General features: G+C 36.4%; 2 protein-coding genes across 4 annotated transcripts; both read right to left on the bottom strand.

The window, feature by feature from the left end:
* Nucleotides 1–1,250: 1,250 nt before the first annotated feature.
* Nucleotides 1,251–11,880, bottom strand: LOC110778127 (protein gar2). Its single transcript, XM_021982685.2, has 9 exons — nucleotides 11,304–11,880; nucleotides 10,217–10,317; nucleotides 9,765–10,128; nucleotides 8,579–9,385; nucleotides 8,378–8,438; nucleotides 8,216–8,277; nucleotides 8,010–8,116; nucleotides 7,832–7,919; nucleotides 1,251–2,040 (listed from the first exon to the last, which is right to left on the bottom strand). The coding sequence occupies exons 1-9, from the start codon at nucleotides 11,436–11,438 to the stop codon at nucleotides 1,762–1,764; spliced, it is 2,004 nt and encodes a 667-aa protein (XP_021838377.2). The 5' UTR covers nucleotides 11,439–11,880; the 3' UTR covers nucleotides 1,251–1,761.
* Nucleotides 11,881–14,609: 2,729 nt separating this feature from the next.
* LOC110778128 (ras-related protein RABA5a) lies at nucleotides 14,610–19,857 on the bottom strand. 3 transcript variants are annotated; one of them, XM_021982688.2, is made up of 5 exons: nucleotides 19,658–19,857; nucleotides 17,153–17,208; nucleotides 17,040–17,055; nucleotides 16,603–16,951; nucleotides 14,610–15,106 (listed from the first exon to the last, which is right to left on the bottom strand). In XM_021982688.2, the coding sequence occupies exons 4-5, from the start codon at nucleotides 16,940–16,942 to the stop codon at nucleotides 14,772–14,774; spliced, it is 675 nt and encodes a 224-aa protein (XP_021838380.1). In that variant the 5' UTR covers nucleotides 16,943–16,951; nucleotides 17,040–17,055; nucleotides 17,153–17,208; nucleotides 19,658–19,857; the 3' UTR covers nucleotides 14,610–14,771. The 3 variants fall into 3 exon arrangements, with proteins under 3 accessions (XP_021838380.1, XP_021838379.1, XP_021838378.1); XM_021982687.2 differs by lacking the exon at nucleotides 17,040–17,055; XM_021982686.2 differs by having other exon boundaries at nucleotides 17,040–17,208; nucleotides 19,658–19,856.
* Between the last annotated feature and the right edge of the window lie 332 nt (nucleotides 19,858–20,189).

The following is a 20,189-nucleotide window of genomic DNA, read 5'->3' as shown; positions in this document are numbered from 1 at the left end:
CGAACTGCAAAAGAGTTAGTGGATGGGATCAATTGTGCTCTCACCCCTACCGATTGGCTGTCTAACATATATAATACATGCAGGGAGTTCATGCTTCGACTAGACAGAGGTTGCTTGAAGTACGTGAGAAGAGAAAAGGTCAAAGAAGCAGACTACGTCGCTAGGAAGGCTAGAACTACTTGGACAAAGCATCACCAAAGAGCCAATGTTACCCCCCTCCCCACCTTTTTTAGATCGTTGTATTGATAAGAATTAACAATGACGTTGTCATATATGGCTGTAATAGTTTGATAGACTTTGTCCATTCGATAGAAGCTAGCTCCAAGCCTCCAACCACAAACAATTATGTTTTTGTTGTAGGTACTAGTTTAATCTAATGAGGTGACTCTTTACTACCAAAAAAAAAACTAACCCTTGTAGCAGGGAGGAAACGAAAGAAGCCACAAAACATCCAAAATCAAAGAGACAGTGGCAAGAACGATAATACCAAACTAAAAACTCTAATCTAATATTTACCTTTATCGTCAAGATCGACGTTATCAGACACTACGTCACTACGAGACGATTGTGATACAGTTGGGTAATAAACAGCAACCAACCTTCTAATTTAACAAGCCCCTACCCAAAATTAAAAACTCTAACCTCAAACTTTACTTTTACCGGCGAAATTATCGAACAACGACGTTTGAGGAAGCTTTGGGAACGGACATAGGGTGTTGCAATAAAATCAGAATAAACATCTCCCCACTTCAAACACGGCAAAGTTGATTCCTACACTTGCTAGCTACCAAAATCTACACTAGATACCGTCAACACCGCAATTGATCCGTAAGTCTAACCATAACCAAAGGGAAACCACTACTTCCTCCTTGGGGCAACCGCTGGAAAAACCTTATTAAAGAACAACACACGAGATCTATGGAAGTCGCAGGAGGCTCGCCGACAACCTCCATGAGTCCAGCCTCATAGGTCGCCAATGAGCCGCCTAGCTTTGATAGGATTGGCCTTGTTTTGTCGAGAGAAAAGGTTCTTTTTTTCTTTTAGAGAGTGTTTCTTTTAGTGTACTACTCCGTATGAGTCACGGTTCGTTGGTCAAATCTTTCTAAGCTAAAAATTTCACACCCATAATAAGTTAGCAAAAGAAAACACAGCTCTTTTACAGCGTAAGTCATGTACTGGTCAAAGACCAACGAGCTGATAAGCTCACTCACCGCCGCCAGTGAAGGCACTCTACCAATGCTAACTGCAAATGTAAAACGATAATGAAATAACAGATGATCAACGATAAAATAACTGTACATTGCAGTAATTTTTCTTATCAAGTCTAGTAAGTTGTTCCAAAAAGATAAAATGGCTGCTATGGATCCATTCTTGCATTCCCTCTTTTCCACATTACTTCAATCCCAAACCAACAGAAAACAAAGCCAAAATTACTCATTCACCCAACTATATCACCTCAACAATTTGCAAAAAGTGTGCTCAGTCATTTATCAGGATTTTCAATGTCATCCTTTTTCCTTCCCGCCAAAAACTTCTTTTTTACAGTTCATCGCGTGCAATTGTAAGTGTCTCCTTTTGTCTATCCACCATTGCGACAAACAGTTACGAAAAGCAAGTGGTCTTCTTGAACCATCCTCAACCTAATCCATCACCCCAACCCCAGCTTAGGTTGAATTTGTTGAAATTGTGAAAAAAAGGCTTCTCTCTAACATTCCATAACAAACCTAAATATTTCAATTACGTGGCGCCGGGATTCCAATCTCACTTGGCATCTGTACGGATATAGGTGAGGCCACGACCCGCATTTAAGTTTCCGGGAACAGAAGCCACACTCTCCACTGAGGTTTGCTGGGTATCCCGCTTCCACTGCATACTCCTCATACCTGGTTTAACAGGTGGTCGAGCTCTCTGTGTACCAGGAAAGACCTTTGGGAAAGGAGCTTGAGCAAATCTAGGAGCAGCGAATGGAGAACCACGAGTAATACGAGGCCACATCATCACAGGATTGGCTTCTTGCTGGACAGAGCTTTTCTTCAAAACCTGATTAGGCATATTCAACGATTAGATCATGTAGCATAGCAATTGATAGAAATTTATGCTGAATTTCACTGCCAGTTATGCATAACAGTTACAAATTAACAGCAAAATTACCAGCACTTCGTACAACCTTATAAAGGAAATGATTTTGGCACACCGACTGAGACATAGTTTTCCTTGCTCTACTCACAAGGTGTATTGCCAAAATCAACATAAGGTGTGCCAAAATCAGTTTCCAACTTATATCCACACCACTTTCTTCATGACAAGTTTCTAGGGTTCAATGGTTTCATCAAATTTACAAGCATGGCCATAATATAAAATTCTTCTGTTTTTATTGTTTGACTCACTTACTATAAGGCTCTGGTTTATAGGGAGATTTGAAAAAGGATGAGTGGGTGGGGAGGTGTACGAAAATAGGGGATAAAGTAAGAGAGAGTGAGTGGAAATGTGTAAAAATTGTGTTGGGGAGAAAGGGATAAGTTGGTAAAAGATATTTGCCAAAATAGAATAAAATAAGAGCTGGTTATTATGGAATACCCCCAAAAGTTCCATATACTATATTACAGTATATTTCTTTGTTTATTCATGCGCGTTACCGCTCCATAGATAAGTTCCATATACAATAGCAGGGGAAAAATATCTGTAGCTGTACTGCAAGTTTCCGAAAATAGGACAATAACTAGTTTCTGTAACTAGTAGTTTCTGTAACTAGTTTTTTTTTGGGTAAGAAGAGAGGTAACTAGTTAACATCACAAAAAAAACAGGCATCAGTAAAATAAAAAAAAAAACAGATGACTGGTTAAATCAAAATTTCCTACCTAATATTTAATTGCTAAACTAAAAAAAATACAGCAGGGCAATGCTTTCTAAACACATTAACACAGGCGTAAAACTCTGATTTCGAAGGAAGGTAGAGTTACAACTGCTGCAATGCTCTAAGCAGAGGCTACAATAAAAAATAATTTTGCAAAGACTTCCTAAAAATAATCCGGTCACTAAAATGGTTAGCATGTTAGAGAATCTCCTGGACAATATTTCCACAAGAAAATAAGAAATACTAACCGAAGAATTTTGGTGAACTAATCGGGTGGCCTAATATAGGAAATTGAGAAGCCCCCCTAAAATATCATAATACCATAGCTATATCCTTGTGATCACACATAGGAACATCAAAACCAGTTAACCAAGTGAGGAGGAGGCATGGGGCCTTAAAATTCAAAGTACTCTAAATTGCAGATTTTGAACACAAAAAAGATAGCATTTAGAAGATTCGGCAAATTAGGATGTGTTCCTCCAGTCAAGAAAAGATTATCCAACTCATAATTTGAATCAAAACGAACGCCATTCAGCTATTAAAAAATGTACACGATATCTAAGACTGAAGCACAAAGAAGGGAGCCCTAAGCCAAGTTTGAGACCATAAAATCAAGGGATATAATCACCCTATACATGGGATTTAGAGAAGAGTTTTAAAACATAGACATTAAAGGGGCCAAGGGATTTTTCTAACACCTGAAAAGTGAGATTCTCCGACACAGGTTTAAGGGCGGTTAAAGCCTCATAGAAGTCATAACTTCTGAAGTCTGAAACCAAATGTTAAATGCTATTTGGGGATTTGGCAAGAGAATCACAAATTATTTTTTAAATGATCTTACAAGCTACGTATCGCGGAGTTATAGAACATGTTTTAAGATATTAATTATTGGAGTTATCAGTTATGTATTGGTAAGGGTGAAACACCAAATGATGCAAGTAATAAAGAACGGAGAAAATATAGCTTATAACAAATTTATTTTGAATACTAAATATATTAACTACAACTGCACACATGGAAATACAGAAAGAGAAAGTTGTCCTCACAAATAATCACTGAACAAATTTACAAAATTAGCCCAATTCCTCTGTATCTCCCCCATTAACTTGCGCCCCAGCCGCCTTAAACCATATTAGACCATAAAGAACAGGGTCCAGGGGTGGATCCACCCTTTAGCAAATGGGCACATGCCCCACAACAACTCATGTTATATCACACTGATAGCTTGTGCCTTATTGGTTACTGGTTAGTTCATGTCATTTTACATAGTACACCCGCTTAGAAATATTTTTGGAGGTTACATGTTCAAGTCTTGGTAATCACATTTTATTTTTAAACAAGTGCGAACTTCACCTCAACTAGCTCTCATTTTTATCATCTTCTGCCTAATTTGATTTTTTCATATAGATAAATTTAATTTTTTAAACATTTCATCTGCTTAGAAATTCTTTGAATCTGATAGAAACGCTAACAAAGTTACTACAACAAAATACTCGTGACAGAAGCACTTCTAAGCGTACAGCCAATTCCAGCAAAATTATCTATAGAATCCGCAAAACAACATTTCACCAAACCAGTTATCCTTCACTCCCCCGAACCCCACAAAGTGGATTTGCAAATACTCTTGTAAAGACAAAGAACACACCGAAGTCCCACTTCAAAGAGAATCCTCCAAAGATAGCTAGCCACTTCACAATGAATGAAAAGATGTGGGCAGGACTCATTACTAGCTCAGATGAAACAAAAAACTATTTAGAGGGACGGCTCAAGAATTAAGAAAGGATTTGCCAAAAATACCCCTAAAGATTCTCAAACCCAAACTCTAGCTTGTTAGTTACTCGCTCTCTCTCTTTTCAAATGCATCACTTGGAAAAGCACGGAGTTTTAGAAGAATTTTTATTGGTAGTATTAAATTGAGCAAGTGGGTAAGTGAGATAATTGTTTATACTGGGAACCATTAAAAAAAACATGTAAAAGATGATAGTTGTTTTAATTTTTTGATCGAGGACCATGAGAGAGAAAATTAATTAAAAAAATGAGTGAGGATTAAGGGAGGAGGGAGAAATAATAAAATATGGTAATAACTTACCGTAAAAGGAAGTGATGCATTTAATTTTGGGACAGTAAAAAATAGCAAGTGATGCATTTGAAAAGGGACAAAGGGAGTACATTAAAGTATTTGGTGCTATGATTAAACCCGGGGGCTCATGCATAAGGATAGGGAATAGGATTCTAGGAATATATTTTAAATTTTACGAAGCCCATCACACAAACAATACTTACCATAAAATCCCATATAATCAATGCAAGTGAAACAAAACACTTTAATTTTCAAAGCAATGCATCATAAATTCGTAACACCAAGTCATGTAAAAGAACATTCAAATCCATGACTTTCTTACATCATAAATGGGTTCACGTGAAGGTAATTGGAGAAGTGCCCACAAGTGTGGACCTCAAAGTATCTTGTGGGCAATAACTCTTAACTCTTGCAAGCGTACCTTTGAGTATGTTGCTAATGCCTACAATTTGGGTGTGTTCTGCATTATTGTCTTTTCCCCTTTTTCTTTTTTTTTTTAATCAAAAATAAAATGAAACAGTGTTCGGATGAAGTGTGTAATTAAACAAATATCCAACCATTTTCACAAAACTAAAACAAAAAAACCCCAAACCACCAAAAGACGTTTTAGGCGTTTTGATTTCCATAAACTTAGACACCGCAATTTTGCGTCTCGCATATTCTTTCATCCTAGTTTTTCATAACTTCTCTCACCCATTCATTCATATTTTCTCGTCCTATCCAAAAACTTGAATACTCCAGTATTCTCCGCCAACGGTTTCTTCTCTCTGTTGCTCATCTTTTCATAACTTTCATATGAAACCCAAAATACCCGTCAACTGAATCCTGCCTGAAACAGCTATATTTTCCCCTTTATCTCCATTTTTTAGATTCCTAACAACTCCTATAAATTTCAATGAAACCCAGAAAATTATAACTGTATTGGGTTTACTATGATGGGCTACTAGTCAAAGAAATTTCAGCCGACTCTAATTCACATCAATTATTGGTTTATGAGCACAATTAATCTCTATTGCAATTATTTATCTATCAACGGAAAATTACATCTATTAAGGGATGAATTATGCAGATAAAAAAAGGGGATGAATTATGCAGATAAAAAAAGGGGATGAATTAAGGGGAAGAAAAGAAGATGAAATAACTTTTTTTTGTTTCCGTGTAGATAGAGAGCTGGAGTATCTTTTTTATCAGGGGATAATCGAGGGTTTGTTTTGTTTTTAATTTGTTTTAATAAAGTAAAAAGCTAAAACAAAAATTAGTTTTGTGTTTTCAAAAAACTGAGAATCGGTAATAGTGCCGAACGAAACCTTAATGATTGTGACTCACAAAACTAGAAAACTAGGGAATATATTACACACAAAAGTTCTTTCGGAACTCGGCATATTGGGTTCTCTTAGCTCGAGAGAAAACGAGAAAAACCCAAACCAAAAAGAGAAAGGCTACTGGCTTTATGCCAAGGCCAACAGTGCAAAGTGTTTAAATAGTTTAAAAATCGGGAAGCGGCAGGTAAAGGTTAACACCTAAGGTTCAAGGGCACAAAAGCAACCTCTGAGTTTGTGGAGAATTAGAGAAGGGGCCTTGGGGTTCTAAAAGCATAGGTTATAATTCACACAATAAATGACTGCTGGACACTCCAAGGTGATTTTTTCTATAACATTAATAAGATATCTTGTAACGAACAACACTAACAAAATTATAACCTTAACTTTGAGAATTAGAACCCTAAACAGCGTCCATATTATTCATGCCAATTTCAAGGAGGCCCCCAATATTTGTTACTAAACATAACATATAGAGTTTCTTGCCTCATCTTCATTCTTTGATGATCAGTTGGGAATCTTGTCGAGGACCAGGATCAAGACCAAATATTCGAGGATGCGCCTAAAGACATTTTCTATTATTCGGTCTCATTTTAATATCAAGTGTTAAGGATTTTGAGAAGTAAATCATTTAGCAAGTGAGCTTTAAATAATAAATAACTCCAATGTTTAAGGAGACCCATGTTACGAGGGATACAGGAGAGGTGCTCATGTTAAGAGAGAGAAAAGGCAAACCTGAAGGTACATTTAATACTAGTTCAAAACAACTACTACCTCCGCTTCATAATGGTTTTAACACTTTTTGTTTTAGTCGGTTTCATAATATTATAAACATTGTGCTTTATAATATTTATTGACATGAAAATTACCATCTTACCCCTCTTACCCTACAACATTTGCACCTTTCCACTCACTCTCTTATTTTATCCACCTTTTTCTTACACACACCCACCTTTTTACACAATTTATCTCACTTTTTATCCATCTTTTTCTTATACCCACCCACCTTTTTACACTTTCTCTCTCCTTTCTCTTACTATATGTGCAAATAATAAGTGTTAATATCAAAGAGGTAGTATAAAAAAAAGAGTAACTCAGCCCTTAGGAAAATTGTGGGAGAGGCTAATATCGGAAGCACTGTTGTGCTAAAGGAGTGGTTAGTGTACATATCCTTGAAAATTAAAACCGAAATATGTTTTCCTATGACAACTATAGGTAGGATAAAGTACCCTCGACCCCAAACTTGAGGAGTATCAGAGCCTTTCGAGGTAATAATCCACGAGTATGATAACCCCACAGCAAAGACATTTGAGTCACAGGACTCTACCTTTGAGCGAATGTGTTCTGAAGGAGTCTAGCTGTCTAGGAATAGAGGTTACTCATAGAGTTCCTTTCTTAAACATAAAAGGGGGTGAATGCAACACTACTGCCAAAATAATTACAGCAACACATAATTAACCCCCCAATCGAATATTTGAAAAGTTATGTACTATGATCTTCTACTGCTTCGTTTGAAAGGAGCCAAATTCAGCTCTACACAGAAATGTATAAAAGAAAATATATAAGCAAACCACTTGCCTTGACCATACGTGACATAAAGGATGTCCCATCCAATGTCAAAGCATTATCCGCAGCTTCTTTCCGCATGAACTCCACATAAGCCGATCTGCTTGAGAAACATGGATTATATTAATCATAGTAGGCAAAAAGAAGTTCCAATAATCATAAAAGAAAGTCAACAAGGACGTGTCCTCACCCTTTTGGATGTCCAGTTGCAGCATCAGTCAGAATTATCACCTTTAACACTTCCCCAAACTTGTTGAAATGCCGAGACAGAGTATCCTCGGTAGCAGCAAAATGAACCTAAGGAAGCACCACCAAAAGAATCAAACATGTGTAAATAAACTTCCCAGTTCCAAAGTGATGCTATAGCTATACCACCTCGTGTTGTAAGGAACTTACATTATTGACAAAAATTGTACGAGAATCAGCATCTTCCAAAGGACGGCCAGTTGAATGAGCCCCTGCCAGAGGGAAATTGTTTGGCAAAAAAATAAGCACATTGATTTGATAAAGGAGGAAAGATAAGGAATCAGATTTCAGCTAACAGAAGTAGAAACTAACCAGGAAGAGATGATCCCGCTGTTTTCTGATTTAGTTTCTGGGTGTCTGCAGCAGGATTTCCCTGATATCAAGAAAAATTGCAGCTTATTAAATTTTATTAGTCAAGATTGAAGCAAATGAACAGGGCTGTAAAATAACTAGAGAGAAAAGCATCTATATTTTCAAAAACAGTGAATGGATTGCTATTATTATTAATCTTACATTAGAATTGCTAGCTCCAAGGTCAGTCTCCTGTGTGGACTTTGGTATCTCAACATCTGGAACCTCTCGTGCTGCTTGGTAATGGTGTGGTTTCCAAGTATTTACATTCACTGAGATATTAACAATCTTATGCTTGGTATTAGCGGCAGAAGCTGGTAATTCTTGATCTTTTCTTCGTGATTGACGTGTCACCCCATCAGTATTTTGGTCAACACTATAATGCACCATCAATGAATCATCAGCTTTAGCAGAAGTGCCAGTTTCAGAGACATCAACTCCTCTAGCACCAACAACATTGACATCATCATATCCTTCATTATCAGATGCAGAATCAGATGCCAGGCCTGTGCTGCTATTCACAATGGATGCATTCACATTGTGATGTCCATTGTTCTCTCTCTTTTCAACATATCTATGACGTGATTTCTCATGAATATGATCATAATTGTCATGTTCATCATCTTGGACAGCAAGTTCTTTGAAGACTGGTACTTTATCAGAGCTTCCATCACCGCGACTCAGTCTGTCAAAGACATTTCCAGTTCTTACCCTTCTGACATCTTTGGATGCCTCTGCAACAGCGTTAATGGCAGTTGCCATTGGATTTTGCAACCTTACTGCTGACTGAATTCTCCTATGATAAACTTCCTCTGTTGAATTTCCAGTCGTCGTAGAAACCACAGACCGCAGTCGCTTTCGTGCTGGCTCTGACACAGAGTTGGAGGACCTTGTAGTTGCAACTGCTTCTCTAACAGCAAATTGCAGCAGCCTCCTAGGAGCAGCAATAGTTGCTTGAGATATTTCTCTCTGGCCAAAATGAATAACTGCATCAGGAGAAGTGGAGCAACATAAAGAATAGTGCAGGCCTTCTCTAGCAGGTTAGATCTAAGTGGAACCCAATGAGAAGGGAGATACTGCTTAATCAAAATCTATTACAAGCTAGCAAACACATGATACAAACTGACACCCCCTTAACAAGGTAAACCTATGGAATGAATAAATAAATAAAACCGCTCGTAAAGAATTTCAGTTCCATTTTCAACTGCAAGGGCTTAGGGAGTTATCTAAACTCAGTAGAAAACCATAGGACATGAAGAAGAAAAGAATTATTGCTGACGCAACTAGTAAAGACAGGGACTGGCAAAGAACATAAAACATAAAAACACAAACAACAATAATCACCAACCTTTGGCCGGGGACGTTCACCAGGGCGATATCTTTTCCTATGCACAGGACGTTCCGGGGAAACAGATTGCCTGCCATGCAAAGCATTGGGATAGGTTTTCTCTTCATTCTGTAAATTATTGGTAACTGAACTACGAATAAGAGGAGGTTGACTGTTATCTGTCACAAGTCCTTTCCAATCCCTATTGTGTCGGCTTCTAAAAGTCTTGCTAGACTTTCCTCTATCCGATTCTGAAACTGGGTGATCAGAATGATCTTTACTTGTACGCTCAACCAATTCAGGTTTAGCTTTTGCCACTTCATTTGGACAAGATTGAGGGGATCCTACATACAGGTCCAAGTTAGAGGCAAGATGATCCCACAGCCTGCATAAACAGGGAAGTCGATCATTAGATAGGCAGGGATTATTATGAAAGTATCTTCTACATACAGTTGTAAATACAACAGCATTACCATGTTACAAAAGAATCACTCTTATCTCCCAGAAAAACATCCAGGTCCTCCTTGACCTCTTCCTTGAGTCGGCCATTGCCCAGTAAGACTATGACATATTTCTGCATATCCAAGCAAGCACATATTTCATGAATGAAGATTAAGAAAATCTGTAACTTTTGAAAGAAACTAATATCATACTCGTAAAAAGTTTCTAGAGCTGAGAGGGGTAAAAGATCCAGGCTCAAGGCACAAGTAAAGCAATGCACAACAGGTAACAAAACAAAACAAAAAATCAAAACAGCGAAGGAAAAAATCAAAATAATCTAGAAAAGATAAATTCTCATCATTACAGGACTATATATAAAGGTAAACCTTAAAATTTGCAAGCCGCAGCTTACATGATTGAATTTCTACTTGCCTAGCAAGAAGTTAACTAAACTAAACCATAAGCCAAAGCATAGTCTTAGCCTTGTACTAGGGCCTTGAGTCCATGCCAGAAAGGTCTGATCATGCGAAGCATAATACCTACATTACTCTCTATGAAAGGACTGTGTGCAAAAAAAGTGCAGAAAGTAGAGGGAAGAAAAATCAACCTTTAAAGCTTAGATACTCAATAAAACACATTAAGTAATTAAAAACAAGCTACATCAGTTCATTAATCAATCCAAAAATGACAGAACACCTATGTTTTCATTGGCATGTTCAATATTATTCTTACAAGGGACTAGCAACTACCAAGCTGACACGAGAATAGTGATCCTCAAACCCAGCATAATATTCAATGAGCCAGCCAACATGGAAGGGTAAAAGCTTAGAAGCTTCCATGAACAACAAGCAGATCATCAGTCTAAGTTGTGTATATAAGGTATTCAATTGAGAATGCATAAGAAATATGCTTTTAGACTAACAATGAGTAATCAAGTTCCCATGCTTCTCCAAATGAAAATAATTAGGGCCAAAGGTTCTAACAACATCATGAATTGCAGATGGCAAGGGTCTAGTTCAGTAATTTAATAAACAAAATAATCAAAGATCTGGACAAACACCGTGAAACGGAACCGCGCAGATAAAAATGCAATCCAATCTAATTCAATTTAATCCATACCACGAGAGTATCATCAACGTCATCACCCATGTATTCTTTCAACGTATCCGTCAATAGCGCTGCTAGTTTCGCGGCTCCTTCGTCACTGAAATTAACCCTAAACGTGCTTCCCCCATCTCGATTTTCGCCCTCCATGCCTTAAACCCTAGCCGATTATTACAGAAATCACAGAGTTACCAGATCCTCCGAGACACAAAAATCCCTACAAATAATCCAACAGCTCTAATATAGGCAGAAATTCACAAGAAGGTTCCCAAAAACAATCAATTTTCAAATCCCAAAATTAACTACTCTGTATATTGAAGGATGAGAAAAGTTTCCTCGGAGGACAGTTCAGCCAAAATTGGCGATAATGTTGGACGAATGAGAACTAGCGAGATTCAGTTGTTAAAGAAAAAAGGGACCCATCAAATTGGGAGGGAGGTTGCTCCAGAAATTCTGGAAGAACGGAGAGGGGAGAGGGGAGAGGAGAGCGCGCTTTGCCTCCCTGTTGTGGTGGTGGATTTTGCGGGCGAGGCTACTCCTTATTAAACCTCCTACGAGTCCTACCCCTCAATTTTTTCTACCAGGTGTTTGGCCAATCGGAAAAATCCAAATATCGTACTCTCCAAGAGTAGACCTGTTTAATGGGCCCGGGGCCCTATTAAAAGCCCTGAGCCAGCCCGTTAATTTTTTAAATTGTTGGGTTTTTACTGGGTCACGTTCAAGGGCGCTCAAGAGCATCTCCAATGGTTACGTGAAGGGACTAGCTTGTAATTTTCATGAAATGTTTAGCTACTAGCCAATTATTTGAGTACATATGAGCAATGAGCAAGTTAAGCAAATTAGTTCTACAAAACTAATTACCTTTGGAAAAAAAGAACGGAAAAAAATATTTATTTGATAAGCACGTGAATTGAATAAAAACAAAAAAACGATTAAAAGCTGCAAGCAACTTGCTGCGCATTGAAGCAAATTACACATGGATAAAATAGTAGCATGAAAATCTGACATGGAAAATAAAAACAGTTTACCAATTTGGTTACCATTAAAGATGCTCTAATGGGGTGAGCGGGTTGTTGATGGGTTATTATGTGGGAAATTGAACGTTTTATAAGGACAGTCTAACAAATGATTAGGGCTCGTTCTTTATTATTTTTTTGTTTTTAATTATATGTTTCTTATAAAACTAAAACCAAAATGTGAAAACAACACAAAGTAATTTACAATTTTTTATTTCTTGTGTTTTTTTATTCAACATATGAGCGATTTCCTTCAATATTGCATAAAGATCCAATAATTCCCTAAATACGTTACTTTTTAAGTTATTTTCCACCATACCGTCCACGTAATTAAGGGAGAAAGAGAAGTAATTTTTTTTTTCCGGTTCAGCATTGAACCGCCATATGAGATAGCAGTTTCGTTTTAAAGCAAACCGCCATCTCAGATGGCGGTTCAATGTTATAAACCGCTATCTCAGATAGCGGTTTGCATTAAAACAAAACCGCTATCTCAGATGGCGGTTTACTTAATTGTAAATTATTTTTAACATGAATTACAGTTTAAATAGAAATATACTTTAGAAGTAACCTCTTGTGACATCAATTGTGTCTGTAGCTCAGTGGATAGAGTGTGTTATTTCTACGCAGGTGGTCGTGGGTTCGAATCCTACTTGATGTGTTTATTTCTTTTTAACCATTTATTAATATTAATTATAAATATTTTAAAATTTAACTTATCAACATTAGTGTCTGTAGCTCAGTGGATAGAGCATTTGTTTCCTACGTAGAAGGTTGTGGGTTTGACCCCTAGCTGATACGGTTATTTTTTTTTTACCATTTATAAATAGTACGTGATTATAAACCGCTATCTCAGATAGCGGTTTACTTAATTCAACCGCTACCTAAGATAGCGGTTTAGTGTCGCTTCGTTAAAAAAAAAAAAGACCGGTTTTAATGCTGACGTGGACGGTATGGTGGGAATTAAGTTAAAAAGTGGCGCATTTTGGGAATTTGACGTTCTTTAAACAATATTGAAGGAAATCGCTCTTCAACATATTACAATATGACTATTTTTTAGTTAACCTTAAAATGTTGTTCTTATATGTATTATACATGAGGAATATTGTTCTCTTTCAAAACCATTATGATATAATCGAATGCAAAAATAACGATTTTAACCATAGTCATTGGGTGAATTATTATATATATTAACGAACCCTAACGATTTAGTGGTGAATTGTGAGATGTCTCCTTGTTTATGAGGAACTATATTCCGATCTCAGATATGTTTTGACAAAAACATATCAGACCAAAATAAGTTCAAAAATGGTAATCAGGAGCTCAAAAATGGTACTCAGAAGTTCAAAAATGGTGTTCATTTCTCAAATATGGTACTCAAAACTTTTCAAAATAATGGTACAATTAACACCGTGCCCTCAGGTATGTGTTTGGAGGCACATATCTGATATGAGGCTCTCCACCCTCCCTTGTTTATAGCAAATCAAATCATTTTGTACACACAAAGATGACAATGATTGGCCATATAATTGCCATCTTTATCAGAAGGCATCATGTGCCTGATAGTCTGTTACATATAGATTAAGAAACATGCTTGATATAATATACTTTCTCGGTTCTTTTTTAGATGACACAATATAACTTTTGACACTACATATTGATAAGCGTAATAAAAAAAAAATTGTGTCAACTAAAAAAGAAAGGAGGAAAGTACAAATTAAGGTCATATAGTTACAGAGAATGATAGGCTACATTCTCTTCACCTAGACTGGTTTGATTTTTCTAGTTTCTTAACTGGTATAATATAATTTTTCCTGATCTGCTCTGAATGTTTTTTTTTAATCTTTCTTTTCTAAATATTTCTTATCTACTTATGATCTATTTTTACAAGAAACAACAAGGTGAAGAGAATATATTTGGTCTAACTTTTCTAGTTTCAGGCTGGCCTTATCTAATTCTTCCCGATATAGCTTGAATGTTTTACGTGAGTGCAAGGCAAACTGTCCTGTGTAAGAAATATTTCAGTAAATGTTTTTGAGTTCCTTTGCAACTCGTAAACAAAATTTTCAGTGGTGTCATTAGCTCACAAAATAGCACATCTCTGAATGATTCAGTTCCCTTTGTTGCACTTACTAGCCCATGATTGGACTCTTTATCCGTTTTAGGTTTTAATTATTCCCCCGGTTTGCAATTTCTTAGGATGCCGTTCATTCACAGTACCTTTACAGAAATGATGATTCTTCATCTATTACATTCCTCCAGCAGCTTGGGGTGGGTGAGAGACTTGTCAAATAAGATACATCAACCCTACTCCAACCAACACCACCAAGACTAGAAATTTTACTACTCCAATAAAATTTACAATTTTAGTCTTCCATATTTTCATGATAGTATCCAGTAATAAATGAATGAAATAACCACAAATGATATTAATTTCGAGAAACAACAGCATAGGCATCACATTTCAGTGTTAAGAAGTACAACAACCAGATTTTTTGGGCTGATCCGCGGTGGCATTTTCATCTCCTTGCAGAACGACCGTCTGCCCATTACTCAAAGATGACAAATCATTCTTCTTTAACTCGTGAGATTGCATAACTTTCCGGCTCAAGATGTTATATATCTCTCTAACAACAGTCTGGAAAGCAGCAGCAACATTGGACGAATCTAAGGCAGAAGTCTCAATGAAGAACAGGCCTTCTGCCTCTGCCAAACCCTTCCCTTCAGCAGTTGATACCTCTCTTGCATCCTTGAGATCAGATTTGTTGCCTACAAGTATTGTAACCACGTTCATATCGGAATGCGCTGCCAAACAAACATTACATTATCAATTCAATTGGGAAAATATATATTTGGGAGGGAACAGTATATTCTTATAACATTCTGCATAACCTGTTGATACTCAAAGAGTGCACTTTTTTTGTTTTAGTCAAAAACTAAGGCATTGATTAGACAAATCTCTATGGATAAGCTCACTGTTACCTGGTTCGCTAGTATGAGTGGGTAAAGGTTCACAACTTGCTACCCAATTTGCTTTTCATGTTATTATTGGCTTTTTCGGTTCGCAGTTCCCGGGGTGATTAGAGAATTAGGTAACACTGGATAAGCTTCAGCTATAAACCGGTACTAACATCATTTTTTATCTCCTTTCTTCACATAAATTGTATAGCGGAAGTGGCACAAGAAATTAGGAGAGAATGACATGGGATTGAAAAGAAAGAAAAGAAAAAGAGAGTCAGTTAGGGTTGGAAAGATTAGAATTGATAGTGGTAGGCAGAGAGTGAAAAAGGTAAGAGAAGCGTGGGTTAGAGAAAAAAGAGTGGGTTAGAGAAAAAAGAGTGGGTTAGTGAGAAAAAGTATAGAAAAGTTTATTTGAAAAGGAAGTATGCAATTTTATCCGGGAAAGCCAATTCAGGGAAGTTTGTAAAATAATGTGGATGGATCCCTCCGTATTTTTTAAGGAGTCACAATTACTACTTCCGACCATACTTTTGTAAGAGTCACAATTCCATTTTTGGTAACTTTTACACCTACTCCCCAATTGTTTATTATTTTTAATTTCTTATGAGCCCACTTAAATCATAAATAATTCCATTTTTGGTAACTTTACACCCCACTTATTTTTTTATATTTCTTTATTGTTAACTACCCCACTTGCATCATTATTATATCAAATTCAACTATGTTTCATTAATACTTGTGCCGATCAACGTGTGACTCCTAAAAAAATACGGAGGGAGTATTTAGCATCCTATATGCGTATATCATTGCTTTAATATCTAGGCAACTTTTAAATATGTAATCAATAACACCTGGGAATCAAATTTCTGATGCAAAGTCTTTTAAAAATGCAATTAGAAAAAAGCGACATATTTCTCAAAAACATACATAGTTGCGACACCAGAAACAAAATCCAACTGAAAAAGAGGAGAATTTTCATGATGCAAATTCACCAGAAAAAAGGGAAAGTGGAGACTAACATGAAGGAAGAGAGGGGGGTAGGGGGGGGGGGGGGGGTTGAAAGAAAGCAAGAGCCACAAGATGACATTCTTAGCATTGTAGTTTCAAAGCATATGTCACAATTAACAAAAACAATATAATTAATTCACAACCAAATAGTAAAAATGCTATGTACCCTATAAACATGTGTAGATAAAATAACCAAAAAAAATGACAAACAGACATTGAAGTCGTGCATTAGTGCTGTACGTTATAAATACCATTAGTGCTGTACGTTATAAATACCAGAACAAGTCAGTAGAAACAACCAATAAATGAGGCAAACTCATATGTATGCTTACTGTGGAGTTCATTGAGCCATCTGCTAATGTTAGCAAATGTTTGGCGTCTACTGATATCATACACCAAAAGAGCCCCAACTGCACCTCTGTAGTATGCTGATGTAACTGCTCTGAACCGCTCCTGACCCGCAGTGTCCCAAATTTGAGCTTTGATTTCCTTTCCATTTATCTCCATCTTCTGTGTTTGAAACTCTACACCTATAGTTGACTTTGAATTTGGGTAAAACTCATCTCTAGCAAATCTTGCAAGTAAATTAGACTTGCCAACAGCAGAATCACCAACTAATACTATCTTAAACAGATAATCCTCAGTAGTTTGTTCCTCTGAATAAAATGCCATCTTCAACACCTGATAATGAAATCAGCTTTAGACATCAATACCAAGGGCCTTCTAGTCATTATTTTATAAAGATATTTTAAGAGTTCAGTACCAGTACCAGAATCTAACTGCTTCTTCCTCAGTGAAGTGACATGAAATGCATAGAGCAAGTGAAGACAACGCAAAAACTTTGAATGTAAGCAAAGAAAATCATCAATAGAAGGTTCTTACTAATTCTTCTATGCAAACCAAAGCGGCAAACAGGGTAGCAATAGCTATTAGCTAACCTGCAGCATGAAAAAAAAGATTACAAACTATGGGCACGTCTATTCGATGTCCACCACTAGAAGCCAAAAAACATATAAAGGGACCATAAAAAAAAAACAGAGAAACCACACGTTTACATCAACATTAACCATCTTAGTGATTACCCAACACCTCATACAGTCTACTCATGGGTTCATTATAGTCGCACCAAACGGAATCGCTACACTGATTCCGCATAAATGCCTGCTGCTTATCAACATCCAAAGTCAGATCCTTAGATCATTAAACAATCATCAAACGAATACTACATAATTACTAATTTACTTTTTACCAGCTCGTCCGAGTTTGAAAATATTGTGTACAAATAAACCATGTAGGATACAACCAATCATTTTGTTTATAAAATTTCATAATGTACAATGCACAAGGATTTCAAAAGGCAAATCAGTCCTCATAAATTTCACACTCCATGTGAGATAGAGCTTGACAATACATTTCTGACTACAAATGAATAAGAGAATGCAATTGCTTGTTAGTTAATTGAACTAGTTGATGTGTGTACTATTCAGTTCACATGTTCAAAAAACAGGTTCAGGAGGGAGAGAGCAAACTTGACAGGAACTCCACCATCTAAGCATTCTTTCGAGGCTCCTTAATGCAATAGGATTTGTTCTTATCACCCTTGAGATAATAACTTTTAGAAACTTACTTTTAGCCTAGCTTACGTATTTGCTAAGAAAAAAATCTTCAATATGATGTAAAGAAAAGGCTTTTGCTCCAATTAGATTATTGGTCGAGCAGTTAAGTCTCACGATTCATCTTTTTTCCCTTTCAAGTGCTCCTGTTACAGCATCTATAAAGCAATATTCTATTTCCCCTTCCATTTAATGTTAAGAGTAAAACCTTCATCTTCTAAATGGGTTACAATTTAGTCAAGCTCTATGATGGCCTTGTCTTTTCCAACTTCAAAGCACTCCATCAATGACACACATTTTTAGTAAGAAGGATTGTCATGCAAAGGGACTTCAACCATTTAAGGTCATTTGCGCAAAGAATTCTATGGACACTTGGATTTTGGGAGATCAGCAAGCTTCTTGCCATGCAATTTATTTGAAGTTAATTCCCCTACAATTGGCCTCTTTCCTTCCCTTAAGAATTACAAGTCTTTTGACTTCTTATCCTACATAAACCATATTATACAATTGTTGGGGACATTGCGTTTTCAAAACTGTGAACGGGCTTCAAGTGTTTTTTAGTCACAATGGAAACAATTTGTTGATCTCGTTCCTTGAACCTTGATGTTTGTATCCATTTCATTAATCTTTACCATCAACAATGACACATCCTTGATCACAATATAATGTGGTCTAGACGTCTAGTGCATGCATGAATAAGATTAGTCATCAACAAGGATTATCGTCCTCCATTAGCGTCTAAACCAAAAGTCTTCATATCATTCTTTACTCCCCCATTTAAGTCATCTTTAGTCTCCCACAGTTTCATCTAGAATCCCCATGATACAACTTTCCAATTTTCATATTAGTGCAGCTATAACCAATGTTGTTTGTTATACCTTATTTTTTCCTCAATACCCGCACCTTTAATCTTTCTCCAAATACCTTCAATTTGAATTCTATCCTTCAAGAGGTTTTCACACATCCATCCCTAAAAAAACGCATCTTTGCTACACTCATCTTTCTAATAAAATCCTTCATAAACGCTCGCCTAATAGCCATTCTATAGAATTTTCCCTTCCACAGGGGTATGCTACAGAAACATATTGTTGTTCCTCTGTAAGATTGAACCAAAATACTTTAAACACTCACTTATGAACAGCTCATTTCCATTTAATGTGACTACATTCTCGTTTAATTACATTGCCACTCTGTGTATTTAGGTTTGAACACCCTCGTTACAAAGTACTTTAAACACACACTTATGAACAGTTCATTCCCATTTAATGTGACTACATCGTCTTCGTTTAATTGTATTGCCGCTCTATGTATTTAGGTTTGATCACCCTCGTTATTCTAATTTTCCCCCATCACAATTTAGCATTTACCCTAGCTATAGTCTCATCCAATTATCAATGGCAAACAACATGATCACCCTCGTTATTATAACTTTTGCCCCATCACTTCAATCTCATCCAATTATCAATTGCAAACAATATAAACCATGACCAGGCCCTTCCCAAAGCCAAGGCAGGAGAGAGAAAGGGACAATATGATTTTCAAGCACAATTATGATTTATGAAGTGGGTATAGACTAATTACACATAAAATAACACCAAAACAAAGCCAGCAAAAAACCCAAAAGAATGTATTTGACCATTTCAAACCATCCTATCAGGAAAAATCCATCATCCCCACATGACACTAGACACTAATTGGATCTTTAAATACAAAAAATCAACAGAAAATTTCCAAAAAAATCGATACAAAATAGATTAGCGAAGAAAGTACATACCGATAATAGCAGCGGCAGAGAGAAGGAGAGGTGGTTGGCAGATGCGCCGCCGACTAGCGGTGGTGATACAAATGGATGATGGTTGTTTTGTTGGAGGAGAGTAGTTAGGGTTTTAAGAGGATGAAGGAGATGCAGAATTGCAGAGCAGCTGCGAGTTGGAGTTTGAGGAGAGAGAAATTCATTTGCTTTTTTATTTTTTGCATAATTTTATTTCATTTTACAAAACTTAGATTTCAATTTACCCTATTATCCAAAAAAAAAAAAAAACTTACTATTTACCGCCCCACCAATTTACCAATATAGGGTGCGTTCTTTTCACCTTAATAAAATAAGTTTCAGGTCTAATAAGTTCCAATAAGTTCCAATAAGTTTCAATAAGTTCCAATAAGTTCAGATAAGTTCAGATAAGTTCAGATAAGTTCCAATAAGTTCAGATAAGTTTCAATAAGTTACAATAAATTCCAATAAGTTGCAATATTAATAATAATATTATTATTAATATTATTAATATTATTATTTATTATTTATTATT

This window comes from Spinacia oleracea, chromosome 1 (genome assembly GCF_020520425.1).
Source record: "Spinacia oleracea cultivar Varoflay chromosome 1, BTI_SOV_V1, whole genome shotgun sequence".
Taxonomy (NCBI): Eukaryota; Viridiplantae; Streptophyta; class Magnoliopsida; order Caryophyllales; family Amaranthaceae; genus Spinacia; species Spinacia oleracea.
The sequence above is the reverse complement of the archived record's forward strand: the minus strand, read 5'-3'. Positions and strand labels throughout refer to the sequence as shown.

Excerpts from the sequence above, each read along its gene's own strand:
- LOC110778127 (XM_021982685.2), bottom strand. The coding sequence starts at position 11,438 with ATGGAGGGCGAAAATCGAGATGGGGGAAGCACGTTTAGGGTTAATTTC. Across the intron at positions 10,318-11,303 it reads ACGTTGATGATACTCTCGTG|AAATATGTCATAGTCTTACT; the intron begins GTATGGATTAAA and ends TTGGATATGCAG. Across the intron at positions 8,278-8,377 it reads AGCGGGATCATCTCTTCCTG|GGGCTCATTCAACTGGCCGT; the intron begins GTTAGTTTCTAC and ends TCCCTCTGGCAG.
- LOC110778128 (XM_021982688.2), bottom strand. The coding sequence starts at position 16,942 with ATGGCATTTTATTCAGAGGAACAAACTACTGAGGATTATCTGTTTAAG. Across the intron at positions 15,107-16,602 it reads ATGGCTCAATGAACTCCACA|CGCATTCCGATATGAACGTG; the intron begins GTAAGCATACAT and ends TTTGTTTGGCAG.